Genomic DNA, 21,770 nt, shown 5'->3' with positions numbered 1-21,770 from the left:
CTGTTTGTGCGACAAAGGAGTTGAAGTTTTACAAGGACAATGTTGACCCGGCAGATATGACGTCTTTGAAAAAGCCGACCACGGAGCATGAGCCGGCAATGAAATTTAAGTCAGCTGATGAGACTAAACTTGTTGACTTTGTTCCAGGTGACTCATCTCAGCAGTTCAGCATCAGTGCCAATCTGGATCCGAAATAGGAAGGTGCGCTCATCGAGTTCATCCGTGAGAACAGGGACATTTTTGCATGAAAACCTTCCGACATGCCAGGTGTACCTAGAGAACTCGCTGAGCACACTCTCAATATTGATCCGAAATTTAAGCCGGTCAGGCAATTCCTTCGGCGGTTTAATGAGGAGAGGCAGAAAGCCATTGGTGAGGAGGTGGCCCGGCTCTTGGCGGCCGGGTTTATTGTTGAAGTTTTTCATCCAGAATGGTTAGCTAACCCGGTGCTCGTGCTCAAGAAAAACGGCACCTGGCGGATGTGTGTGGACTACACGGATCTAAACAAAGCTTGTCCGGCTGATCCTTTTGCTCTCCCCCGTATTGATCAAATTATTGATGCTACGGCGGGTTGTGAGCGCTTAAGTTTTTTGGATGCTTATTCTGGATACCATCAGATTAAAATGGCAGTTAAGGAGCAGGAGAAGACGGCGTTCATCACTCCCTTTGGAGCCTTCTGTTATGTGTCTATGCCTTTTGGGCTCAAGAGTGCACAGGCGACTTACCAGCGTTGTGTGCAGAATTGTCTTCATAACCAGATTGGGCGCAATGTTCATGCCTATGTGGATGATATCGTGGTTAAATCCAGGGAGAAGGAGACCCTGGTAGATGATCTTAGAGAAACCTTTGATAATCTCCGGGTTTACCAGATGATGCTTAACCCGGCCAAGTGTGTTTTTGGTGTTCCCGCAGGCAAGCTCTTGGGTTTTCTGGTTTCTCACAGAGGCATTGAAGCTAACCCGGAAAAGATCAAGGCAATCACCTCTCTGGCTAAGCCGGCGTGCATAAACGACGTCCAGCGTCTGGCGGGCCGCATCGCTGCTTTGAGCCGATTTATAAGCCGTTTGGGGGAAAAGGCCATGCCATTGTATCAGTTGATGAAGAAAACATATGACTTTGTCTGGAATGATGCTGCTAATGCTGCTTTTGAGGATTTGAAGAGACAGCTGGCTGAGCCCCCAGTTCTTGCTGCTCCTGTTGACAAGGAGCCCTTATTGCTGTATGTAGCCGCTAACACACGAGCCGTCAGTGTGGCTGTGGTGGTGGAGCGCAAGGAAGAGGATAAAGAGTATCCGGTTCAGCGGCCGGTTTACTACGCCAGCGAAGTACTCATTGAGTCCAAACAACAGTATCCACATTGGCAAAAGCTGGTTTATGGTATTCATGGCAAGCCGGAAGCTTAAGCATTATTTCCAGGGTCACCCTATCACTGTGGTTAGCTCCGCTCCCCTGGGAGATATCATCCAAAACAGAGAAGCCACAGGAAGAGTGGCTAAGTGGGCTATAGAACTTGGGCCTCATGGTCTGAAATACGTGCCACGCACTGCTATCAAATCTCAAGCATTGGTGGATTTCATCAACGATTGGACAGAGCTGCAGGTGCCTGAAGAGAAACCGGATAATACATACTGGACTATTCACTTCGACGGGTCAAGGCAATTGGAGGGCTCGGGGGCTGGAGTTGTGTTAGCTTCCCCTCGAGGTGACAAGTTTTGCTATGTGCTACGGTTGATGTTTCCCTGTACTAAGAATGCGGCTGAGTACGAGGCCTTGCTCCATGGTCTTCGGATGGCTAAGGAGATGAGCTTGAGCCAGGTAAGGTGCTTTGGCAACTCAGATTTAGTGGCTCAACAAGTGTCAGGCAAGTGGGATTCCAAGGACCCTCTCATGGCGGCTTATCGCCGCGAAGTTGATGCCATTGCTGGACACTTTCGGGGTTACCAAGTAGAGCACATCGATCGCAGGAAGAACGAGGCGGCTGATGCATTAAGCCGGCCGGGCTCTCAGCGAAAGCCGGTGCCGCCTAATACTTTCTTGGACATTTTGCATAACCCTTCTGTTAAGTTGCCTACAGAGGAAGACCTGGCTGTCCCTGACCCGGAGGCACAGTTGGTGGCGGCTCTCCACATTACCCCAGACTGGACAGTACCATACTTGGCTTACATGACCCGGGGGGAATTGCCTGAGGATGAAACTTTGGCCAGACAAATAACCCGGCGGTCTAAGTCAATGATAATTATCAATGGTGAGCTGCATCGTCGCAGTGTCACTGGAACTTTCCAGCGTTGTGTTTCCCCTGCGGAAGGTCAAGAAATTTTACGTGAAATTCATGAGGGGGATTATGGCCATCATGCTGGCTCAAAGTCCCTTGTGGCCAAGGCTTTTCGTCATGGTTTTTATTGGCTGACGGCTCATGCTGATGCAGAGGATTTGGTCAGTAAATGTGACGGTTGCCAGAGGTTCTCGCGACGGTCTCATATGCCGGCTCAGGAATTGAGGATGATTCCAATCACTTGGCCATTTGCGGTCTGGGGGCTGGATATGGTTGGGCCTTTTAAAAGATCCAAGGACAAGAAGACCCACCTCTTGGTGGCAGTCGACAAGTTCACAAAGTGGGTTGAAGCAGAGCCAGTTAGTAAGTGTGATGCAGCCACAGCGGTTCAGTTCATGAAGAGGGTGATATTTCGCTTTGGTTTTCCACATAGCATTATAACTGACAATGGTACTAATCTGTCTAAAGGCGCCATGGAGGAGTTTTGTCAACGAGAGCATATTCGGCTTGATGTTTCATCAGTGGCTCACCCTCAATCCAATGGTCAAGCTGAGAGAGCCAATCAGGAAATCTTGAAAGGCATCAAGCCCCGGCTTTTGGTCCCTTTGCAACGGACGCCGGGTTGTTGGGTGGAGGAGTTACCCTTCCGTGTTATGGAGCATCAATACTACTCCTAACAGGTCTACGGGTTACACACCTTTCTTCATGGTTTATGGAGCGGAGGCGGTCCTCCCTAGCGACATCCGTCATGACTCGCCTCGAGTGACGGCTTATGTTGAGGCGGATAATGAGCGGGCGCGCCAAGATGCTCTTGACTTGTTGGATGAACAGCGTGATGTGGCAGCGGCTCGCTCGGCGATTTACCAACAAGACCTGCGCCGCTATCACAGCCGCCGGGTTAAGTCCAGAGTCTTCCAGGAAGGTGATCTGGTGCTCCGGCTCATCCAAGATCAAACAGATGCACACAAGTTATCCCCGCCTTGGGAAGGGCCCTTTGTGGTCAGCAAGAACTTGCACAACGGGTCATACTACCTTATCGATGTTCGGGAGCACAAAGATTCACGTAAGTCGGAGGAAGAGACCCGTCGGCCGTGGAACATAGCTCAGCTTCGGCCTTATTACACTTGAGCCACCGGCCCTCATAATGTACATATTTCTATAGCCATGTATATATTATGATAAATAATAAAGCAGGACCTCTGTCCTTCTCTCCTCCAAAGGCAAATGTGTTATTGTTATCTCTATTACAACATTACATGTTCACTTGGAGGTTGATCCGGCTTATGATCGTATTCAAATCTAGCCGTTAACAATATGATCACTTGGGGGCTTCCTGTTCAAACATAGGTCGTATTCGAACCAAAGAGAACATAGCTGTCGATACCCACTTGATTGGCAAATTGCCGAGCTCATTGGGGAGTTTTTCTTGATCATATTTGAATCATAGCTCAACCCCCTTTGGGAACCGACGTGGATCGTATTCGAATCAGCGTCGTGAAACAACTCTTAAGGTCATTTGGGGGCTTCCTGTTCAAACATAGGTCGTATTCAAACCAAAGAGAACATAGCTGTCGGTACCCTCTTGATCGGCAACGCCAAAGCCACTGGGGGCTATATGATCGCATTCGAATCTTAGCTTAACCCCTTTGGGACGGTTCTCTGGTCGTATTCGAATCAGAAGCCCCTAAGTTTTGATCTTTTGGTTTGCAACAAGTTGATTTGATCATATCAACAGTGTGCAAGGGCGGTCCTTACTCCGCCGGCTTAACTTTGATTAACAATGTTGATAGCACACAATAAGCATTATCGATGCTGGTGAACTGGAGTGGAGTTCTCAACCTCATTATTTGGGTTACATAAACCGGAAGTATACTTGAAGGCTTGTAAGTATGCTATTATGGTTACCTCGAGGATATAATTGAGGGCCGGTCTTTGGTGACTTTGGTTCATATTCCGGGTTATATGTAAAGTATATGACTCTCAGTGCGGTAAAGCGCCCAGAGGCTTGTGATTTATTTTCTATGCAGGACAATTAAGGACAGCTCTTTAACTTAAGGAAGGCAGATGATCGAACATAACCCGGAGGAATATAAAGGAGCAGCTTCAACGGAATTAAGCACTCTACACGTGCACGATGGCACGACAAAATTAAGTGTTTGTCCTACTCTATTACAGGACTCCCCGAGTCCAAATGGTGAGGCATTGTTTTAAGGTGTAACCATGAGCCACCTAAAGAAATCAAGGTGCAAGTTGGGTTGAAGCTCCCGGCTCATCCCTCTCCGCTCCTCCGGCTGTTCCCATGACCTGGAAGGTTGATGATTTCCAGTCAATGCCGCTCAAAGCTTCAAATTGAGCCTCGTCATCGATTAACCCGGCCGGGTCAATTTCTGGGGCAAAGGTATGCTTACGAGTCGGAGGGATCAGACTGATTGCTTCATAGCGTGGAGTGGGGATCCTCTGATTCTCCGCGTCATAGCCCGACTGATACTTGGTAAGGTCAGTGTCATTCCCAATCAAGGTGGCCACCGGGCGCACGCTCTTCACGCAGGCGGCAAAGTCTTTCTGGTCAAAAGGGGTACCGTCTTCCTTCAGGCTGGGGTATCCAAGAGCGATGTCGGCCGGGTCTAGCTCTGGGAGAAATGCCTTGGCCCGGCTCAGAGCAGCTATAGCTCCGGCTCTCGCAGAAGCCCGTCTCAGCTCTTGGAAGCGCTGAGGAAGAACGGCAAGCCGCCTGAGTAAGTCTGCCAGGTGAGTGGGAACCTCATTGGACAGAGCCACAACGGCTAAAGCACGTTGTGACCCTGTGTAGAGTTGCTCCACCAAGGTGTAAACCGCCTTTAGCTTGGTCAGCACGTTCTGATTCAAATTGGAGCTTCTGGGACCTGCATAATAACGTCAGATGAGCTGATGGCAATGGTGGGACTTATGAGACATAAAGAATGTAAACTTATTAAAAGCTTGCAGAATGACTTACCGAAGATTGCGGAGACCATCTGTGACACATGGCGTTTTAAGCCGGAGAGTTCGGCGGTTCTTTCAGTCAGAGCAGCCTCAGCTTGTTCGGCCTGGCTGAGCAAGGCAGTCTTCTCCTCGGCCCAAGTCTTTCTTTCTGTTTCAAATTTCTTTTTCAGTTTTTCTTGTGCAGCAACACTGAACTCAAATTTGGCATTGGCCTTCCGGGTGTCAGTTTCCTGAGTCTTCAGGCGGTTCTTCAGCTCAGAGATTTTCGATTCAAATTTCTTGCAGGCAGCCTGTACAAATTCTGGGTTACAATTTGAGTAATTATCATGCAACATTAAAGTCCCAAGCACTTTGCAAGCAAAGACACTTGGCACTTGGGGGCTAATGTATGCTGACGGATTCTATTTATAGTGCCGGTTCATGAAGGTAAGCCAGAATTAAGTCTACAACATATTCTATCATAAGTAATAGACTTGGGGGCTAGCATGGTAAGGATGACTATGGAGTGAGCAAGAGAGTTGTACCTCAGATTTTTGCTGTATCTGCTTCACCATGTCAATCTCCAGGTCCCGGCTGTTGTGCACTTGACCAATGTAACCAGAAACAATGTCTCCAATGCTCAAGTTAGCATAGTCAGTGATATCCAGTCTGGCCCTGCGGCGCTCCAGCAGTTCTTCTTTAGCAGAGCATCTGGCCAGCACAGTGGGTCTTCCCGGCTCAACATATTCGGTCCGGGTAATCACCACATCCGGGTCATCGGCCGGTTGAGCTGAGCTGGGGATCTCTGGGTTGTCAGCATCTTCCATGGCTTGTTGTTCAGTTGGAGCGGTGGTTTCTGGAGCTGGTGCAGACGGCGGCTCAGAAGCAGAAGCGTTGGGTTCAATCAAGACCGGTTCTTCGACCGGGTGGCTTTTCTTTGCCCTCTTGCTGAGCTTTGCTTGTGCGCTGAAAGTCAAAAGGTTAGTGCAAAAACATGAGTAAGATAAGCACAAAATAAGATGATCATCATTACCCGGGTGCAGTCTTGAAAGCCGGCAAGTTAGATTGCATGGAGTCACCGGAGGAAGGTGAAGTTTTCTGGTAGTTTGAATCAGAAGAGTTGAGTGGTTGACGAGTGATGCCCGCCAAAGGATGAAAAGGATATAAGTTGGAGATAACCTCGGTCCGGCGCTTCCTTGATGCTTCAGGTAAGCCGGAGGAGAGATCTACATCCTTGCTGGCCCGGGTTTGCCTCCGGCTCTTATGAATCTGTTGCTTCAAAAGAAATTGAGGATCTTGATAAGCTAAAGGATGGGAAAATCTTACTTTCCGGGTTACTCTTCGGACTTTCAGCCTTGGCAAGGGCTCCGAGTCGGAGGAAAGTATAGTTACCTCTTCAATCACCGGGTTACTCGCTCCGGTGTCCTCCTGCTGATAATTAGTGTCAATAAGGTGGTTAAGAACAAACAAAAAAAACAAACAAGAGAAGAGCATAAGAATCAAGGGCTACCTCTGACTCGGAGGTGTCTTCCAGGTGAAGCAGGTCCGAGGCGCTAGGCTTACTTCCCTTTTTGCGGGGAGCGGCTCTCCTGGCGGCTTTCTTAACCTTCCTGGCTTGCTTAGCAGCTTCATGGTCATATCTGACCTTCCAGAACTTATCATTTGCCTGAAAAATACAACAAAGGTTTCTTGAGGTTAAGATGAAAATTGTTAAAATGAAAAGTAAGGTGCTCAGATCAGTAGCTTACCGCCGGAGCCGGGTTAGCTTTGCAGAAGGGACTTAAGCCTGTCCTCCTGCAGTCTGCCAAGCTCTCGTTCAGAAGGGACTTGGTCATGTCGTCAACGACATCCTCAGGTAAGTCGTTGGGGCTGTGCCGCAGAGGATCATCCTTCTGGCCCGTGTAATCACACATTAAGCCGGGGCGGCGGCTCAAGGGAATCACCCGCCAAGCAATCCAGACCCGGACCAGATCAACACCGTTAAGACCATTTCCCAGAAGAGCTTTAATCTTGTTGATGGTGGGGATAAGCGGTTGTCGCTCAGCTTGAGATAATTTGTCTGGCAAGGGGTGATTTGACTCCAGACGTAGGGCGCGAAAGCCGGGCAGAGGGTTCTCATCAGCCAGAGAAGTATCCTGGCAATAGAACCATGTCTGGTTCCAGTCCTTTGGGTGGCTTGGCGGTTCAACATAAGGAAAGAGGCAATCTCTCCGTCGTTGGATTGAAATTCCACCAAGTTCCAAGCTAGGCCCGTTGGCGCACTCGTTCTGGCGGTTTAGATAAAACAGCTCCCTAAAGAGCAGTAGGCTGGGCTCTTCTCCAAGGTATACTTCACAGAACACTTGAAAGTTACAAATGTTCGACACGGAATTGGGTCCAATGTCTTGAGGTCGCAGATCGAAGAAATTCAGAACGTCTCTAAAGAATTTTGAGCCGGGAGGTGCAAAACCCCGGCTCATGTGATCAGCAAATATCACAACTTCTCCATCTCTTGGTTGAGGTCTTTCTTCCGACGGGTCAGGGGCACGATAGGACATGACCTCCTTCTTAGGCAAGTAACCCGTCTTCACGAAATCATCTAAGGTGTCATCAGTAACATTGGACCTCCCCCGGTTACATGTAATGGGTGCCTTGGGCGGCATTGTGAAAGACGAAAGCCTATGACAAAAGGAAATGTCCGGTTCAAATATAAGCCGGAGGAAGATTCCAGTTCAGTATTCAAGATGGTGGCTTATGAAGGGGCCTAATGATATATGGCTAATTGTGTCGGGTTATCTAAGCCGTTGTGGGCATCATGAGTAATTCAAGTTGTTTAAAACTCTATCATAAATGAGCCGGAAATTTCACAGCGCATGGCCTCTTTTAAACCGGAGATATGAGCCGCCATAGCTAACAGATGCAATTTTTGACTAAGTGTGGCACAAACAGGTTTCACAGATCGCAGTAATTATTTTGGATCAAACGGTCGTCTAGAAAGGAAAGTTTTTCTAGACCTAAAAACTGGCACGGAGAAGTTCATAAGATCTAATGAGGTCTTTTTGCAAGCAAGAGGGATCTGCTAGTACTGGAAATGGGTGCAAAACCACTACCGCAGGAGTTCTATCCTACTTTCTGGATCAAAGGGGGTCGCGGTGGAAGAACTGTGAAGAACTCGGGATGAACTACGAAGAACAGGGGAAGAACGGCAGAACCCTAATGCAAATCTACTATATGGAGTGGCAAGGACTTACTGGCGCTGATGAGATGCGGAGGAGGCCGCCGTTTCTCTGGACCAGTTCAGGGTGATGCAGCGGCCGAGGTTGAGGAAGACCAGGGGCGCGGCGGCGGCGGCGGAGCTCGAGCTCGGGAGCGTCAGAAGAGGAAGACGATGGAAGAGAAGGGAGACGAAGGCTTATGGGCCGGGCCTATTTATAAGGCACGGCTGATAAATGGGCGCGAGAAACGAGGAGGCCACGACGTGATTATCTTGCCACGAAAAAGCCTCGATTTTCGGGATGGCCGTTAAAGATAAGATCCGTTGGGATATGACAGAATAAAAAATGAACTTAATGGAAGATGACGTCATGGCGGGTTACCAGGAATCCAGAAGATGACGTCACGGCGGGTTATAACCTTCGCACAAGCAGAAGCCAAAAGATTTTCTCTCAAAGGGATTGAAGATTGACATGAACCGGTTCAAATCAATCTGGGGCCTAATGTTGAGGATATAACTGTTAGAGTCACCCGCCCAGGAGGGGCTGGGTTACGTCAGAAGGATCATCACGTGAAGCCCAGTACCAAGCTTGAGGATGGCGGATTAGTAGTGGGCTTAAGACCCGGAGGCGGCTTAAGGCCCGTAGTGATAAACCGCCGTTACGGCAAGACTTGTACTGTAAGGCAAGAATAGTTAAGAGTCCGAGTCGGATACTGTATAAGCCGGCCGGGACTCTGAGAGCCGCAGGGCGTCAACCTCTCTATATAAAGGGATGACCCGGCGGCGGTTCAGGGAGAGAGACAACAGATCGAGAGCCAGGCATAGCGACTTAGCTCCCTGGTCATCGAAACCCTAAGTAATACCACCTCAACTGGACGTAGGCTTTTACCTTCACCGTAAGGGGCCGAACCAGTATAACCCTCGTGTTCCTTGTCCCGCTTAACCCCTTTAAGCTTCCTAACTGCGATGGCTCCACGACTAAGTCCTTGCACGAGGACATCTGCCGTGACAATTCCACGACACATTCTCTGTAGTTTTATGTGGTCTGTGTGCTACCCCACCTTTTTGTGTCTTAAGTCTGCAACAACTGTAGGGCACAGTCGAGACAGAGCACATAGGACAAACAGTGCACTATTCCCTCTGTTAATCATAATTTAACCTCTGACGTGTCAGTTGTTCTTGGAACAGATCTCGAGAAAAGCAGTACAACATGGACGGGCTAGATAAGAGGGTGCAGCGTGGGTGCACCAAACCTGGGTATAGAAAAGCCACTCTCTACTACTAAACAGGGGTCTTCGTTAGGTTGAAAATCCTATATACCCCAATGGTTCTGGTGGCAAATGGGTTAGTTCCCTGACTAGTCATATACCCCAAGAACCAAAAGCAAGAAGTTGGGGAAATATCAAACAGGGGATTAGTTCGGTTGAAAACCCCTCATAAATATGTATTCCCTCCGTTCCTAAATATAAGTTTTTCTAGAGATTCTAATATGGACTACATATGGAGCAAAATGAGTGAATCTATGCTCTAAACCATGTTTATATACATACGTATGTAGTTCATTTTGAAATCTATAAAAAAGACTTATATTTAGGAACAAAGAGAGTATAAGATAATATATAAAGTCAAAAAAATAAGCTACAAATTCAGGCTGCCCAGCTTATATTCCATTCCCTTTGGAGATCAATTGCAAAAGAAAATGTATACACACATGTACTTAGACATTCAGATTATTTTTCCTGCATACCGAAAGAAAGAATCATCCCCACGATGGTCCAAAATTCAACTCCGAGCTTGCAGCATGGCTCCACATGAATCTAGCCCCTCCCCAAGCAATCTCAAAGCAACGTATTATAGTTTATGACAGTACAGAACATTGTGGTTGTTTCCTCGATCTGCAATCCCCCAACCCCCATCTTCATTTTTCATTCAACTGATAAGGGCATCTCCTACATTGACTCCCAAACCGGACATGGTATCCGTCCGCGGACCGAGGAGACCAGTCCACGGACACGAATATGGGAGCAAATCATCCATACGGATATTCGCGTCAAATCCAATAATGCAGGAGTTAGATGGGAAATACTTATTTCTCATCTAGATGAGAGCTAAACACATCTCTAAATCTAACTATCCAAAGGTGGTGTTTATGGGTGTCAGTGTTTGAAGAGTCGATGTCACGCATGGCACACCACACATGCACTGGCCGTGAATCAACTAGACGGAATATCCTAATAAAAGCCTGCAACTATATAATGCTTTGAGGTATGGTACCCGGCCGGTACCAAAATCACACAGTCGTTTGAATTTTCATGAAAGATTCGCGCCCGTCTCATGATGCGATCTGCTCATCTTCGGCTATGGGATCTACATACTGCTGAGGGTTGGCTAATTATAATTCTTCACCTTCGGAATATATGAACTATCTATCACCTTCGTGTACATCAATTAGGAATGGTTTATCTCCGCCTCGGGGATATCTGAACTCCTTGGAGGCGCTGATCTGGCAAAGCTAAAGCACTCCATAATGTCAAGCCGGCAAGTCGGGCACGTGGACGCCCTGTCGAACCACAGCTCGATGCACGGTGTATGAAAGGCATGGGAGCACGGCAGCCGGACCTGCTCCTCGTCGTCCTCCTCACTCTCCAAGTCCAATAAACAGATGACGCACGGGTCATCAGCCTCACGGCGGCGCTTTCGGCCACAGAGTGCCACAACTCCGGTGGGAGCCTTGGTTTCCGCAGCGGCGGCTTCTTTGCAGGCGAGGAGTAGCGCCCTGGGCTCGTAGACCAGGGTTATACAGGCCTGGGGTAGCTCGAGATCTAATTCGTAGCCAGGGACGATGCCCCCGGCGGCGACGATCTCGTCGATCCCGCGGCCAATCGACTCAACGATCATCGTGGCTAGGTCAAGGGGCATATGGATTGAATCCGTAGCGTTGGCGGGGAGGTCGTCGTACTCCCTTTTGACCGCGGCGGCGAGCATATCGTGGATGAGTTGGCTGAAGTCCTTGCCAGACTGGAAGACGGCGTGATCGGTGATCTCCAACTGTAGGTCGAGCTTCCTGACGACTTGATTGGTCACGTCGACCGGCCCGGCCCTGCGCGGCGCATGGGACAAGACCAGGCCGCCACGCAGGCGCATGGTGCGCGGCTGGTCGCTCGGCTTCAGCTCGAGGCTGAGGGTCAGTGCTCCTCGGAAACGAAAGTGGATCTCCGGCGCAGCCGCCGCCTGCGGCCACGGCGGCAGTGCTTCCATGGCCGCCGCTGCCGTAGCTGTAGCGGCCAGGGCCAACGGGGACCGGCAGACAGGAAACAATCGAGGAGGAGGCACCCCTGACGATGTGCGTGCTAGCTGAGAATTTAGCGCGCGGCTCGATTGGGCGTCTGTTGGAGATGCTCTTATGATTTATGATGAAAGCGCGGGCACTGCGCAGACTAGGAACCGGATTGGTTTTTTTTTTTAGGCAATGGAACTGGATTGGTGCCGGCTGCTTGCAGGACACGCTCATCATCATGGGCGACATGGTTTTTTTTTTCTAGTACTGGGCGACATGGGCCGTCATCATGGGCATGGCCTCCAACTAACTAAGGTGGGCTTCTTCTTTCTTTTCCTCACAGGAGTTATGTGGCTCTTTGGAGAAATTTACTATTCTACCGTAGTGGCGTAGAATTTATTCTTCGCACAAGCCCTCAATTTTTTTTATTCTTCGCACATCCGTCGTCTTCTAGTGTAGATAGTTGCGTTTTCTTCTCTGGATTTTTTTTCATTTTTTCTGCTGGGTTTTCCTCAGGTTTTCTTCATTTCTGGTGTAGTTTTCTATTTGTTTTTTCGATATTATTATTATTTATTGGTGTTTTTAATTTGTAGTATTTTCCCAATGTTCAGAATCAAATTTAAATTTGTCAACACATATTTCAAATTCTAGATCAGTTTTTTTAATTTTAATTTAAAAAAATCAGACACATTTTCGAAACGTTATGATTTAAAAAATAGCAATATTTTTAAATTCACGTATATTTTTTTAAATTTATGTGAATATTTTTAAAATCTGAATTTTGCAACAACCGAACTAGACTTGCCGTGGGCCGCTGCGCTCGTCAATTGAAGGTGTTGTGGTGCTGCCCGACTGAAGGTGCAGCTCATGAAACACCTTGTGTTCCTGGCCATGGCCACCATGAGCGTGTGAAGGTGTAGTTCGGGAAGCCCAGGAGGCCGTGGAGTATCCTCACCTCGATAGAAGGCAGCGAGCAGGCCTCGCCTGGCGTCCACACGGTCGGTGCGGTGGTGCTGTCCAATGCACAAAAGGTGTTTGTTGAAATGCCAAATAGAGAGAGAGGAGGATGCCGACGTGTGGGCCCCACCTGTCATAACGGTTAACTTAGTGGTCAAAATAAACAAAGTTGACTTTTTGACCACGTAAGACCTGAAGGGTGGGTCCATAAATTGTACATATGTCCCTTTTCTAAACAAGAGATAAGTTTTTATTTGCACCGTCGATCTGTCTAAAAAATTGCAAACTTCTAAAACGGAAAAACACATCATAAAGGAAATAAAGAAAAATTATAATGTAAAACTAAATTTTGACCGTGGTCAAATTATCTAGGATCTTTGAACTACACCAGATAACTTGTAATTTCCACTTATAAATCTTAGTCAGACAGTAAAAACCATAGTTTTAAATAGCCGGCTATAACCTTTTAAGCAGGGTATCACTAAATGGTCTCATGTACAAAATAGTTCGCTATAACTGATCTGGAGGTCCGCTATTTAAAACACCGGTAAAAACAAAGTACCAAAGCTAGCCGGCAGCTTTACCTCTCTATATGTAATCATCTTGACTTTATTTCAGCACAATTCTTGATCCAGAGACATCAATACAGTCGAATTGGTCGACATATGAATACCACCATCTCGTTATTCTGTCAAATCCACCAGATAATTCCTTCATTTCTTGCACGGAGGGAGGGGAGCACCGCAGAGGCATTTGTTGTGCTGGAAGTTGTAGAGATCGAACCTCGCCATGTTCCTGCCGGTCGGCACGGGGCCGCAGAGCCTATTGTAGCTGACGTTGAAGGCCAGCAGGTTGGCCACGTCCACGACCTGCGCCGGGATGCTGCCATGGATGGCATTGTGGCTCAGGTCCAGGTGGAAGAGCTTCTCCGGGAGCACCACCACGCCTGACAGGTCGAAATCGAAGGCGTTGCGGGACAGGTCGATGTACTGCAGCTCCTTGCCGCGCCCGAAGAGGCCCGACGCGTCGCCGGTCAGGCCATTGCGCGAGAGGTCGAGGTGCGTGAAGTTCACGGCGGCGAACGCGGCCGGGATGGCACCGGTGAGGTTGTTGTGCGACACGTCGAGGTAGACGTCCTGGCCCGCGGACTCGCTGAGGAACATCTGGGGGATGGCGCCGCTGAGGCGGTTGCGGCTGAGGGTGATGCCGGGGATGGTCCTCAGCGACACCGGGATGGCGCCGCTGAGCGAGTTGAAGGAGAGGTCGAGCTGGGTGAGCTTCTTGAGCTTGCCCAGGGAGGACGGCACGGGGCCAGACACCCCCGTCCATGAGATTTCGAGCCTGGAGAGGTTGGCGAGCTTGCCTATCGCCGGCGGTATGGGGCCCGACAGCCCCGGGAGGTGGTGCAGGAAGAGGTCCTCCAGGTGGGTGAGACCGGCAATGGTGCTGGGGATGGTGCCCGTGAAGCTGGGGTCCTGGAAGACGGAGAAGCCCACGACGCGGCCGGTGGAGCGGTCGCAGGCGACGGCGAACCAGTCGCAGCAGAGTGTGTCGGGCGCCCATGACGAGGACCAGGAGTCCGGGAAGGCGAGCAGCACCGCCTTGTCGTCAGGGTGGCAATCCTTGTAAGTAAGCTCCCGAGAGGGCTCGGCGGTTGCCGCGCCGACGAGGAGAGAGCAGAGGAGGAGGACGAACAAAGCGTGTGAGTGCATCCTCATCCTGTCGGCTGAGTGTGGCTTCGATGTGATGTGAGTCCAGTTGGGTGTGCTGCGCCCTACGTCTCTGTGTGCATATATGTATACAGACTGGATCGTCGATGCACTCGGACCACCTACTTTTGTAGTGGTATTATGTAACTAGTCAGAGAAGAAGACCAACCATGGATCCACCAAGAAGATCAGCTGAGGATAAGATGCATCTACATTCTACAGACTACAGCTGCCGACTGGTCGCAAGCGATGTGTTTGGCGAAGTGGCACTGCCGACTGGTCGCTCGACGACTGGTCAAACATGCTGCATATTTGCTGACTCGCCGACAATTCATCACAATGGAAGCATCCACCCCACATTCCGTTAGTAGCGACAGAAACAAGTGAAATATAGTATTTTAATTGAGTGAGTGTAATGTGTTTTCTGAAATAAGTGAAATAAGGTATTTGCAAAAAGTGGAATATAACCAATATTTTGTGTGAAACTGAATTTTTCAATGTTGGAAATTGATATTTGTGATGAGTGAAGTACGTTTCAATATATTTCGTAAATCCGCAGTAAAATTAGTTTTGCAAAATGAGCGCAATGTGTTTTCTGAAATGAGTGAAATTGTTTTTCTAAGGTGATAGTTTTTAGAAATTAGGGAAAGTAGTTTCCTGAAGTAGAAGTTTTTTTTTAAATTGAGGACCAATATTTGAAATGAGTAAAATGTGTTCTCCATACATATGACACATCAATGTACAGTCGAATTGATCGACATGGCAATACCAACATCTCGTTATTACTCTATCAAAGTCACTTGTTGTATTTCTATCTATTTCTTGTATGGAGGGAGGGGAGCACCGCAGAGGCACTTGTTGTGCTGAAAGTTGTGCAGAGCCTGTTGTAGCCGTCTGGATCTCCGCTTGGAGCTCAGGAGTCAATAAGTTGTAGTAGGTAATCTTGCTGTGGACCATGGCAGCATCGGCATACCTCGGTTCGAAGTGGACTAGGGAGAGGAGGGGGAAGCAGTGGCGCGACCGAGAGGGGTGAGAATGGGACGAGGCTAGGGTTACCTTGCCGTCCGACTTAAATAGCCGGACTTGGTTCCTTGGGTGGTACAGCGAAGCAGACGGTCCTCACCTAAACCGGAGGAAGCGCCCGTTGGACCTCTACGGGTTTTAGCTCGGCCCCATTCATCAAGAAGACGTGTCGGACGCGTCCAAATGCGTCTGAGCGTCTGTATATCCGTCCCACATATATATGAGCTGGATATAGGGGTGCCGGTCAGTCCGGACGTTTGGGCCGAGTTTGCCAGCTCGGGTTGGGTGGCGTTTTTTCGCCCCTCGCAAGTAATGTGTTTGGCGAAGTGGCAGTGCCAACTGGATGACTGGTCAAACATGCTGCATTTGCTCCTCGCTGACGCGTGCAAACGGATTCAACGAGGAATAATTCACCACAATGGCTGCATCCAACCCACATGCCGTCAGTAGCGACATGAACATCATCATCAACTCTTGGTGTTTCTATGTGTTCATCAGTCCATGCATGCATGTTTGACAGGGAAAGTGTCCAACATGATGCTTATTAAAAGTGTGCATTTTTCAATGGTATAGAAAGACCATGTTAGTTCGACACAGTATATCTATAAATTCACTGCTACACTGGTGGAAAGCATAATCATCTTGACTTTATTTCAGCACAACTCTTAATCCAGAGAGACATCAATGTACAGTCGAATTGATCGACATGGCAATACCAACATCTCGTTACTCTGTCAAAGTCATTTGTTGTATTTCTATCTATTTCTTGCATGGAGGGAGGGGAGCACTGCAGAGGCACTTGTTGTGCTGGAAGTTGTAGAGATTTAACCTCGCCATGTTACCGCCGGTCGGCACGGGGCCGCAGAGCTTGTTGTAGCTGACGTTGAAGAACTGCAGGTTGGACAAGTTGGCGACCTGCGCCGGGATGCTACCATGGATGGCATTGTGGCTCACGTCGACGAAGTAGAGCTGCTCCGGGAGCACCACGCCCGATAGGTCGAAATCAAAGTCGTTGCGGGACAGGTCGATGTACTGCAACTCCTTCCCGCGGCCGAAGAGGCCCGACGCGTCGCCGGTCAGGTCGTTCCGCGACAGGTCGAGGTGCGCGAAGTTCACGGCGGCGAACCCGGCCGGGAGGGGCCCCGTGAGGTTGTTGTGCGACAGCCAGAGGTAGACCTGGTCCGCAGACTTGCTGAGGAACATCGGGATGGCGCCGGTGAGGCGGTTGCGGCTGAGGTTGATGCCGGACAGGTTGGGGATGGTCCCCAGCGACGCCGGGATGGCGCCGGTGAGCGAGTTGAAGGAGAGCTCGAGGAAGGTGAGCTTCTTGAGCGAGCCCAGGAAGGACGGGACGGGGCCCGACACGGCCGTCCAGGATATGCGGAGGCTCGAGAGGTTGGAGAGCTTGCCGATCGCCGGCGGTATAGGGCCCGACAGCAATGGGAGGTGGCGCAAGGTGAGGTCCTGCAGGTGAGGGAGGCCGGCGAGGGCGCTGGGGATGGTGCCCGTGATGTTGGCGTCCTGGAAGACGGCGAGGCTGACGACGCGGCCGGTGAAGTGGTCGCAGGTGACGCCGTTCCAGTCGCAGCAGGGGCTGTCGGATGTCCACCCCGACAAGTGGTAGGGCTCCCCGAGGGCGGCCTTGAAGGCGAGCAGCGCCGCCTTGTCGCCCGGGTGGCAGTCCTTGTAGGTCGGGTCTGGAGAGGGCTCGGCGTTGCCCGCGCCGGCGAGGAGAGAGCAGAGGAGGACGACGAGCAAGGCGTGTGAGTGCATCCTCATCTTGTCGGCTGTGTGTGGCTTTAATGTGATTTGAGTCCACTTCGGTGTGCTGCACCCAGCGTCTCTGTGTGCCCCATGGTGCATATATGTACAGATTCATCGATGCACTGAAGCATCTATATATTGGAGTGGTATCTAACTAGTCAGAGAAGAAGACCAACCAGCCAAGAAGATCAGCTGAGGATAAGATGCATGCATCTACAGCGATGTGTTTGGCGAATTGGCACCTGCCGACTGGACGACTGGTCCAACATGCTGCATTTTTGCCGCCTCGCTGACCAGTCCAAATGGATTCAACGGTGAATAATTCATCACAATGGCAGCATCCAAACCCACATGCCCTTTCGTAGCGTCAGGAAACAAGCTAGACAACAATTCTGCGTGTTTCTTTGTGTCCATGCATGCATATGCATGTGTGACAGGGAAAGCCTCCAACAGGACGCTTACCAAAATTGTGAATTTTGCTATGGTATAGAAGGAACCATGTTTGGAATGGCTCCTTGTGCAATTTTTCCTTTGAATTTACTTCCGCATTTTTATTTGCAATCAAGATTTAGAGTTCAGACAACATGTCTATAGTAGGTGTATGCAACCAGAATTGTGCCATAAACATCCAGAGAAGTCCGGGTATTGTGCTAATTGTGCCAAAAACTTCCAACGATCATTCCAACTAACCAATTATATCCGGACTTCTCTTAAATCCATTGTAAAAATGATGGAATGTAGGGTGGTATGAGTTTTATCATGTGTAGTAGCCAACATACTTGTGGTTTGTAGCAAGAACTAGGGTTAGAGTTACGATATATGTTAAGTAATGACATGATCTATTTATCAGATGGTTGACCTGTGATGGGGCATGTTTGAACTGGAGGACCAAGGGTAGTAGGCCCTCTCTATCGAAGTACTCCGCGAACCGCTCGTCGTACATCGTCTCGGTGGCTGTTTGGTGCCCCCTGATGCACAAAGTTGGTATAACCTATGACAATTATTGAAGGCGTGCTCACTAGCTTGGTAATTACAGAAAATAAGTAAAAGTGAACAAGATTTGCTTCTTGCACACCCATTCTCAATATACCACGCACGATGAGTGAGGTTAGAAATATTTTCAAGCCCATAATTCGAAGGCTCATTGGCCAGCTCATTGCCCATCGCACATGTACAAAATCGACACTAGTAAGAAAATACATACATAAACCACAACATCCGTGTGATATGTGGCCTAGTAAGGCATTCATCGATGTGTGCTGAAGCCTTTGAGACAAACATATACATGGCAAAAACTTTGGCGTCAACTTTGTCATGAACAGCACACACATGACAAAAAACATCACACATCCATCCATACATATGCATTTCCATCTATCAAATATGAGTTAATTGCAAGAACCCACCACATTGTAGACCAGATTATCATAAACATGAGTTTACATTTTTTTTAACAAAAAACACCATGTCTACGTTTTTCTAATAAATCACTGATCGACGGATTAAAGCGCTCTGCGCATGAATATGACAAATGGGCCCCGCTTCTCAGGAGCTAGCTGGGCAAAAAAAACGCCATGTGGGCACTTTGACTAGTTTTCTCTCGCAAACGCCCCACCCAACCCACTCTCTCTTCTCCCTCTTGCTCGATCCCCAATCAAGCCGCCGCCCTCGACTGCCTCATTGTCGGTGGCCTCTCCCCGGCGAGGCGCCGTGGTGACTCCGCCTCCCTGGTGCCGAGGCACGTTGCCCCCTCCCTGATAAGCATTAAGCCAATGGCCCCCTCACCTCTTCTCCATTTGCAGCATGACAACGACCGAAGGGGTGCGTCCGCACCTTCATCTTGGCCTTCTCCGGCACTTGGATCGTGCCCCAGGTCTCTCCTCCTCCACCGACAGCCACTCTTCATCCCATATCTGCCTCTCTTTGGCCTAGTGTGTACACCGAAGAACCCTCTTCGGCCTAAGCTAGACCGAAGAGTTCCTCTTTTGCCAAAGGGGGGCCACCGGGGTCATAGTTCTGATTTTTTTTAATTCGAGCATACGTTTTCTGATTTTTTTGAAAAAAATATTTTAAAGAAACTCCACAAGCCGAACACCAACGGTAGTTGGCATGTCCATTTCAGTGATGGCATCAGACCAGTAGAGTACATGCACGGCCCACAAGCTTCAAAACACAGTACCGCGTGTGCTAATTAAATGGTACATATGTCAGAGGTTAATTTGGCAAAGTGGATGTCATAGTTGCATTCCACCGACGGTTGTTGCATATCATCGACGCATCAAAAGACTGATGATCGAGCGTAGACGACAACAATGATGATGCATGTGATGTGCAGTTGCACAAGTTTTTCCTCTTACCTTCTAATATTCAGACAAATTTGGAGACTTGCTTGTTAAGCTTTCTAACTTCCGGATAAAGACAAGGAAGGAGAAGCCAAGTTATCTCACTCCATCACAATCAGCGGGAAGGGGATGCTACCTGCACGTACAATTAATCCCTTCACCAAATTAAGGAATGCGTACCAAATTTCTTGACAACTGCCAGCTAAAGTACTTGTGCTACTACAAAAAGCATGATTATGGGTACTTGGGTAGCATTGACCTTAATGTTTGGAGGCTTCGGGTTTTCTGGTTTCTAGCTATAGAATGTAGACATCCCGAGAAAAACTTTTGTCGATATTTTTTAAAAAAATGGAGAAAATTAGCAATTTTCAGAAGGAGTCAAAAAATAGTATATTACAGTTTAATAATTACCATCAGCGATGGTTCTAAAAATATTAAAACCAAATTAGGAGTAGTACCGCAAATTAAGTTGTACCGTACTGGTTTAGGGTGATCTCACCATTCATATAGTCATATATATACTCATATGTTCGATTTCAAGACCATTTTTTTAGCATTTCTTTAAAAATTGTGAATATTGGTTAGGAGCAAACAAAATACGGAAAGGAAATCTTCAACCCTAGCTTATCTCTTAATTTGGGTTTTTTAAAGATTCAAAACTTTGTAAATAGAATGGTTGTGCACATACATACATACATACATACATACATACATACATACATACATATATAGGGGTGCTAGAGTTAATTAACTTGCTACATATAAGGAACGTGAAGGAACTGTTAACAGTACTAAAGATTGATGCAAAAAGCGAGATGATCAGACTATGTTCACATCAGGGAAATAAAGAGTGACGAGCATAATAATGCGTGCAATATACTCGCTTGGTTCCATAATTCTTGCCGCGGTTTTAGATTAAATTTGAACTACAAGCACAATAAAAATTATGAAACAGAGCGAGTACATAAGAAGACAAAGTAATTACGTAGTTATAAGAAACACGTAACATTGCTACTCGTAACAATTTCACAACCCTCACAAAGTCACCAGTAGCACACCAGTACATGAACCGAAGCGGTAATGTGGAATAATCGGAAGGTAAACGAAATGGTAGAACACCCGATCGACGCGCCACGTAGACGCGGAGGTGCAGAGCAAACAGTATTCATAGTAATTAAACCAGCCGTCCTGGGCGGTATGCATGCATGTCTAGAATCGGTTCATGAGGCCCTTGAACCACTTCTTCACCCCGCCTGCTTCCTCCGCCCCAAGGTGGTGGTCGCCGTGGTTGAAGCTCCTCGTGCTCGTGGTCGCCGGGCCCAGCCTCCTAGCCAGTTCTCCCAGTTCGTCAGCCTCGTGGTCGCCGTCGTGGGCGTGGAGGTGGAGGCGTCCGAGCAGCTTCGTGTTCATTTCTTCATCCTTGCCCTGCCTGTGGTCGTCGTCCTCCTCGTCCTGGTCGTGGTGGTGACGGTGGTGGAGGCCGACGCCGTGGACGAACATGCTCGCCATCATCTCCACTTTCCACGCCTTCACTGCCTCGTTCCCCTCACCCTCCTCGCCGTGGGTGTCGGGTTCAGGCTCCGCGACCACCTCCAGCACCGCCTCCCAGTGTGCTTGCTCTTCTCCCAGCACCTCCGTGGGGAAGAAGGCCGCAGGTTGGACGCGGGCCTCGCCCAGGCCGGAGAACGCGCCGCGGCGGTGGAAGAAGCCGTGATGGCGCGGGCGCGCCAACCAGAGGTGACCGCGGTGGGATGGGAGCTCGTCCTCGTCCCATGCGACGACCGGGGCCGGGAAGCTCGGAAGGGTCGTCGCCTCAGCAGCAGCATCCGCTTGATCAGCTCGAGTGAGGAGGACGGGGACGGGTGGGCCCTGGTCGTCGGAGATGGCCTCAAGGTCGCGGCAGCTTGCGACGGACAGGAGGGACAGGAGGAGCATGGCGAGGGTGGCGAGGCGGGCCATGGTGGCTGGAGCAGAACGTCTCCTGTGGACTGAGACGAGAGCGGGCAGCGGACTGGACGGGGTATTTGTAGTGGAGAAATGAATGAATTTTTTTAGTTGGGAATGAATGCATTCTACTATATAAGAAGATTTGTAGATTGCTGATCGCGCTTGCCACGGGATGGGAATGAATTTTTTTAGTTGTTAGCCCTGAGTATTCGGTCAAATAGTTCGTTGGCTTAAAATTAAAATTTCAGTTTCGATATATATGCATCCTCTTCACCGCATATTAGGAGAACAAATCAAGGCTGACCTAACTAGTTTAGCTCTTAGCGCAGGAGGCGTTAATTAACTT

General features: G+C 49.0%; 3 protein-coding genes across 5 annotated transcripts; all 3 read right to left on the bottom strand.

Moving 5' to 3' along the window:
- Positions 1–12,454: 12,454 nt before the first annotated feature.
- On the bottom strand, positions 12,455–14,439 carry LOC123080484 (polygalacturonase inhibitor). Of its 3 annotated transcripts, none has more exons than XM_044503410.1 (3): positions 13,423–14,439; positions 13,224–13,327; positions 12,455–12,695 (listed from the first exon to the last, which is right to left on the bottom strand). In XM_044503410.1, the coding sequence occupies exons 1-2, from the start codon at positions 14,355–14,357 to the stop codon at positions 13,249–13,251; spliced, it is 1,014 nt and encodes a 337-aa protein (XP_044359345.1). In that variant the 5' UTR covers positions 14,358–14,439; the 3' UTR covers positions 12,455–12,695; positions 13,224–13,248. The 3 variants fall into 3 exon arrangements, with proteins under 3 accessions (XP_044359345.1, XP_044359344.1, XP_044359346.1); XM_044503409.1 differs by having other exon boundaries at positions 12,494–12,769; XM_044503411.1 differs by having other exon boundaries at positions 12,576–12,769; positions 13,224–14,439.
- A 1,559-nt stretch (positions 14,440–15,998) lies between these two features.
- LOC123075437 (polygalacturonase inhibitor) lies at positions 15,999–17,222 on the bottom strand. Its single transcript, XM_044498042.1, has one exon. The coding sequence runs from the start codon at positions 17,148–17,150 to the stop codon at positions 16,131–16,133; it is 1,020 nt and encodes a 339-aa protein (XP_044353977.1). The 5' UTR covers positions 17,151–17,222; the 3' UTR covers positions 15,999–16,130.
- A 3,163-nt stretch (positions 17,223–20,385) lies between these two features.
- LOC123075436 (uncharacterized) lies at positions 20,386–21,489 on the bottom strand. Its single transcript, XM_044498041.1, has one exon. The coding sequence runs from the start codon at positions 21,434–21,436 to the stop codon at positions 20,687–20,689; it is 750 nt and encodes a 249-aa protein (XP_044353976.1). The 5' UTR covers positions 21,437–21,489; the 3' UTR covers positions 20,386–20,686.
- Between the last annotated feature and the right edge of the window lie 281 nt (positions 21,490–21,770).

This window comes from Triticum aestivum, chromosome 3D (assembly GCF_018294505.1).
Source record: "Triticum aestivum cultivar Chinese Spring chromosome 3D, IWGSC CS RefSeq v2.1, whole genome shotgun sequence".
Lineage (NCBI taxonomy): Eukaryota > Viridiplantae > Streptophyta > Magnoliopsida > Poales > Poaceae > Triticum > Triticum aestivum.
Note: the sequence above shows the minus strand (reverse complement) of the source record. Positions and strands in the feature narration are given on the sequence as shown.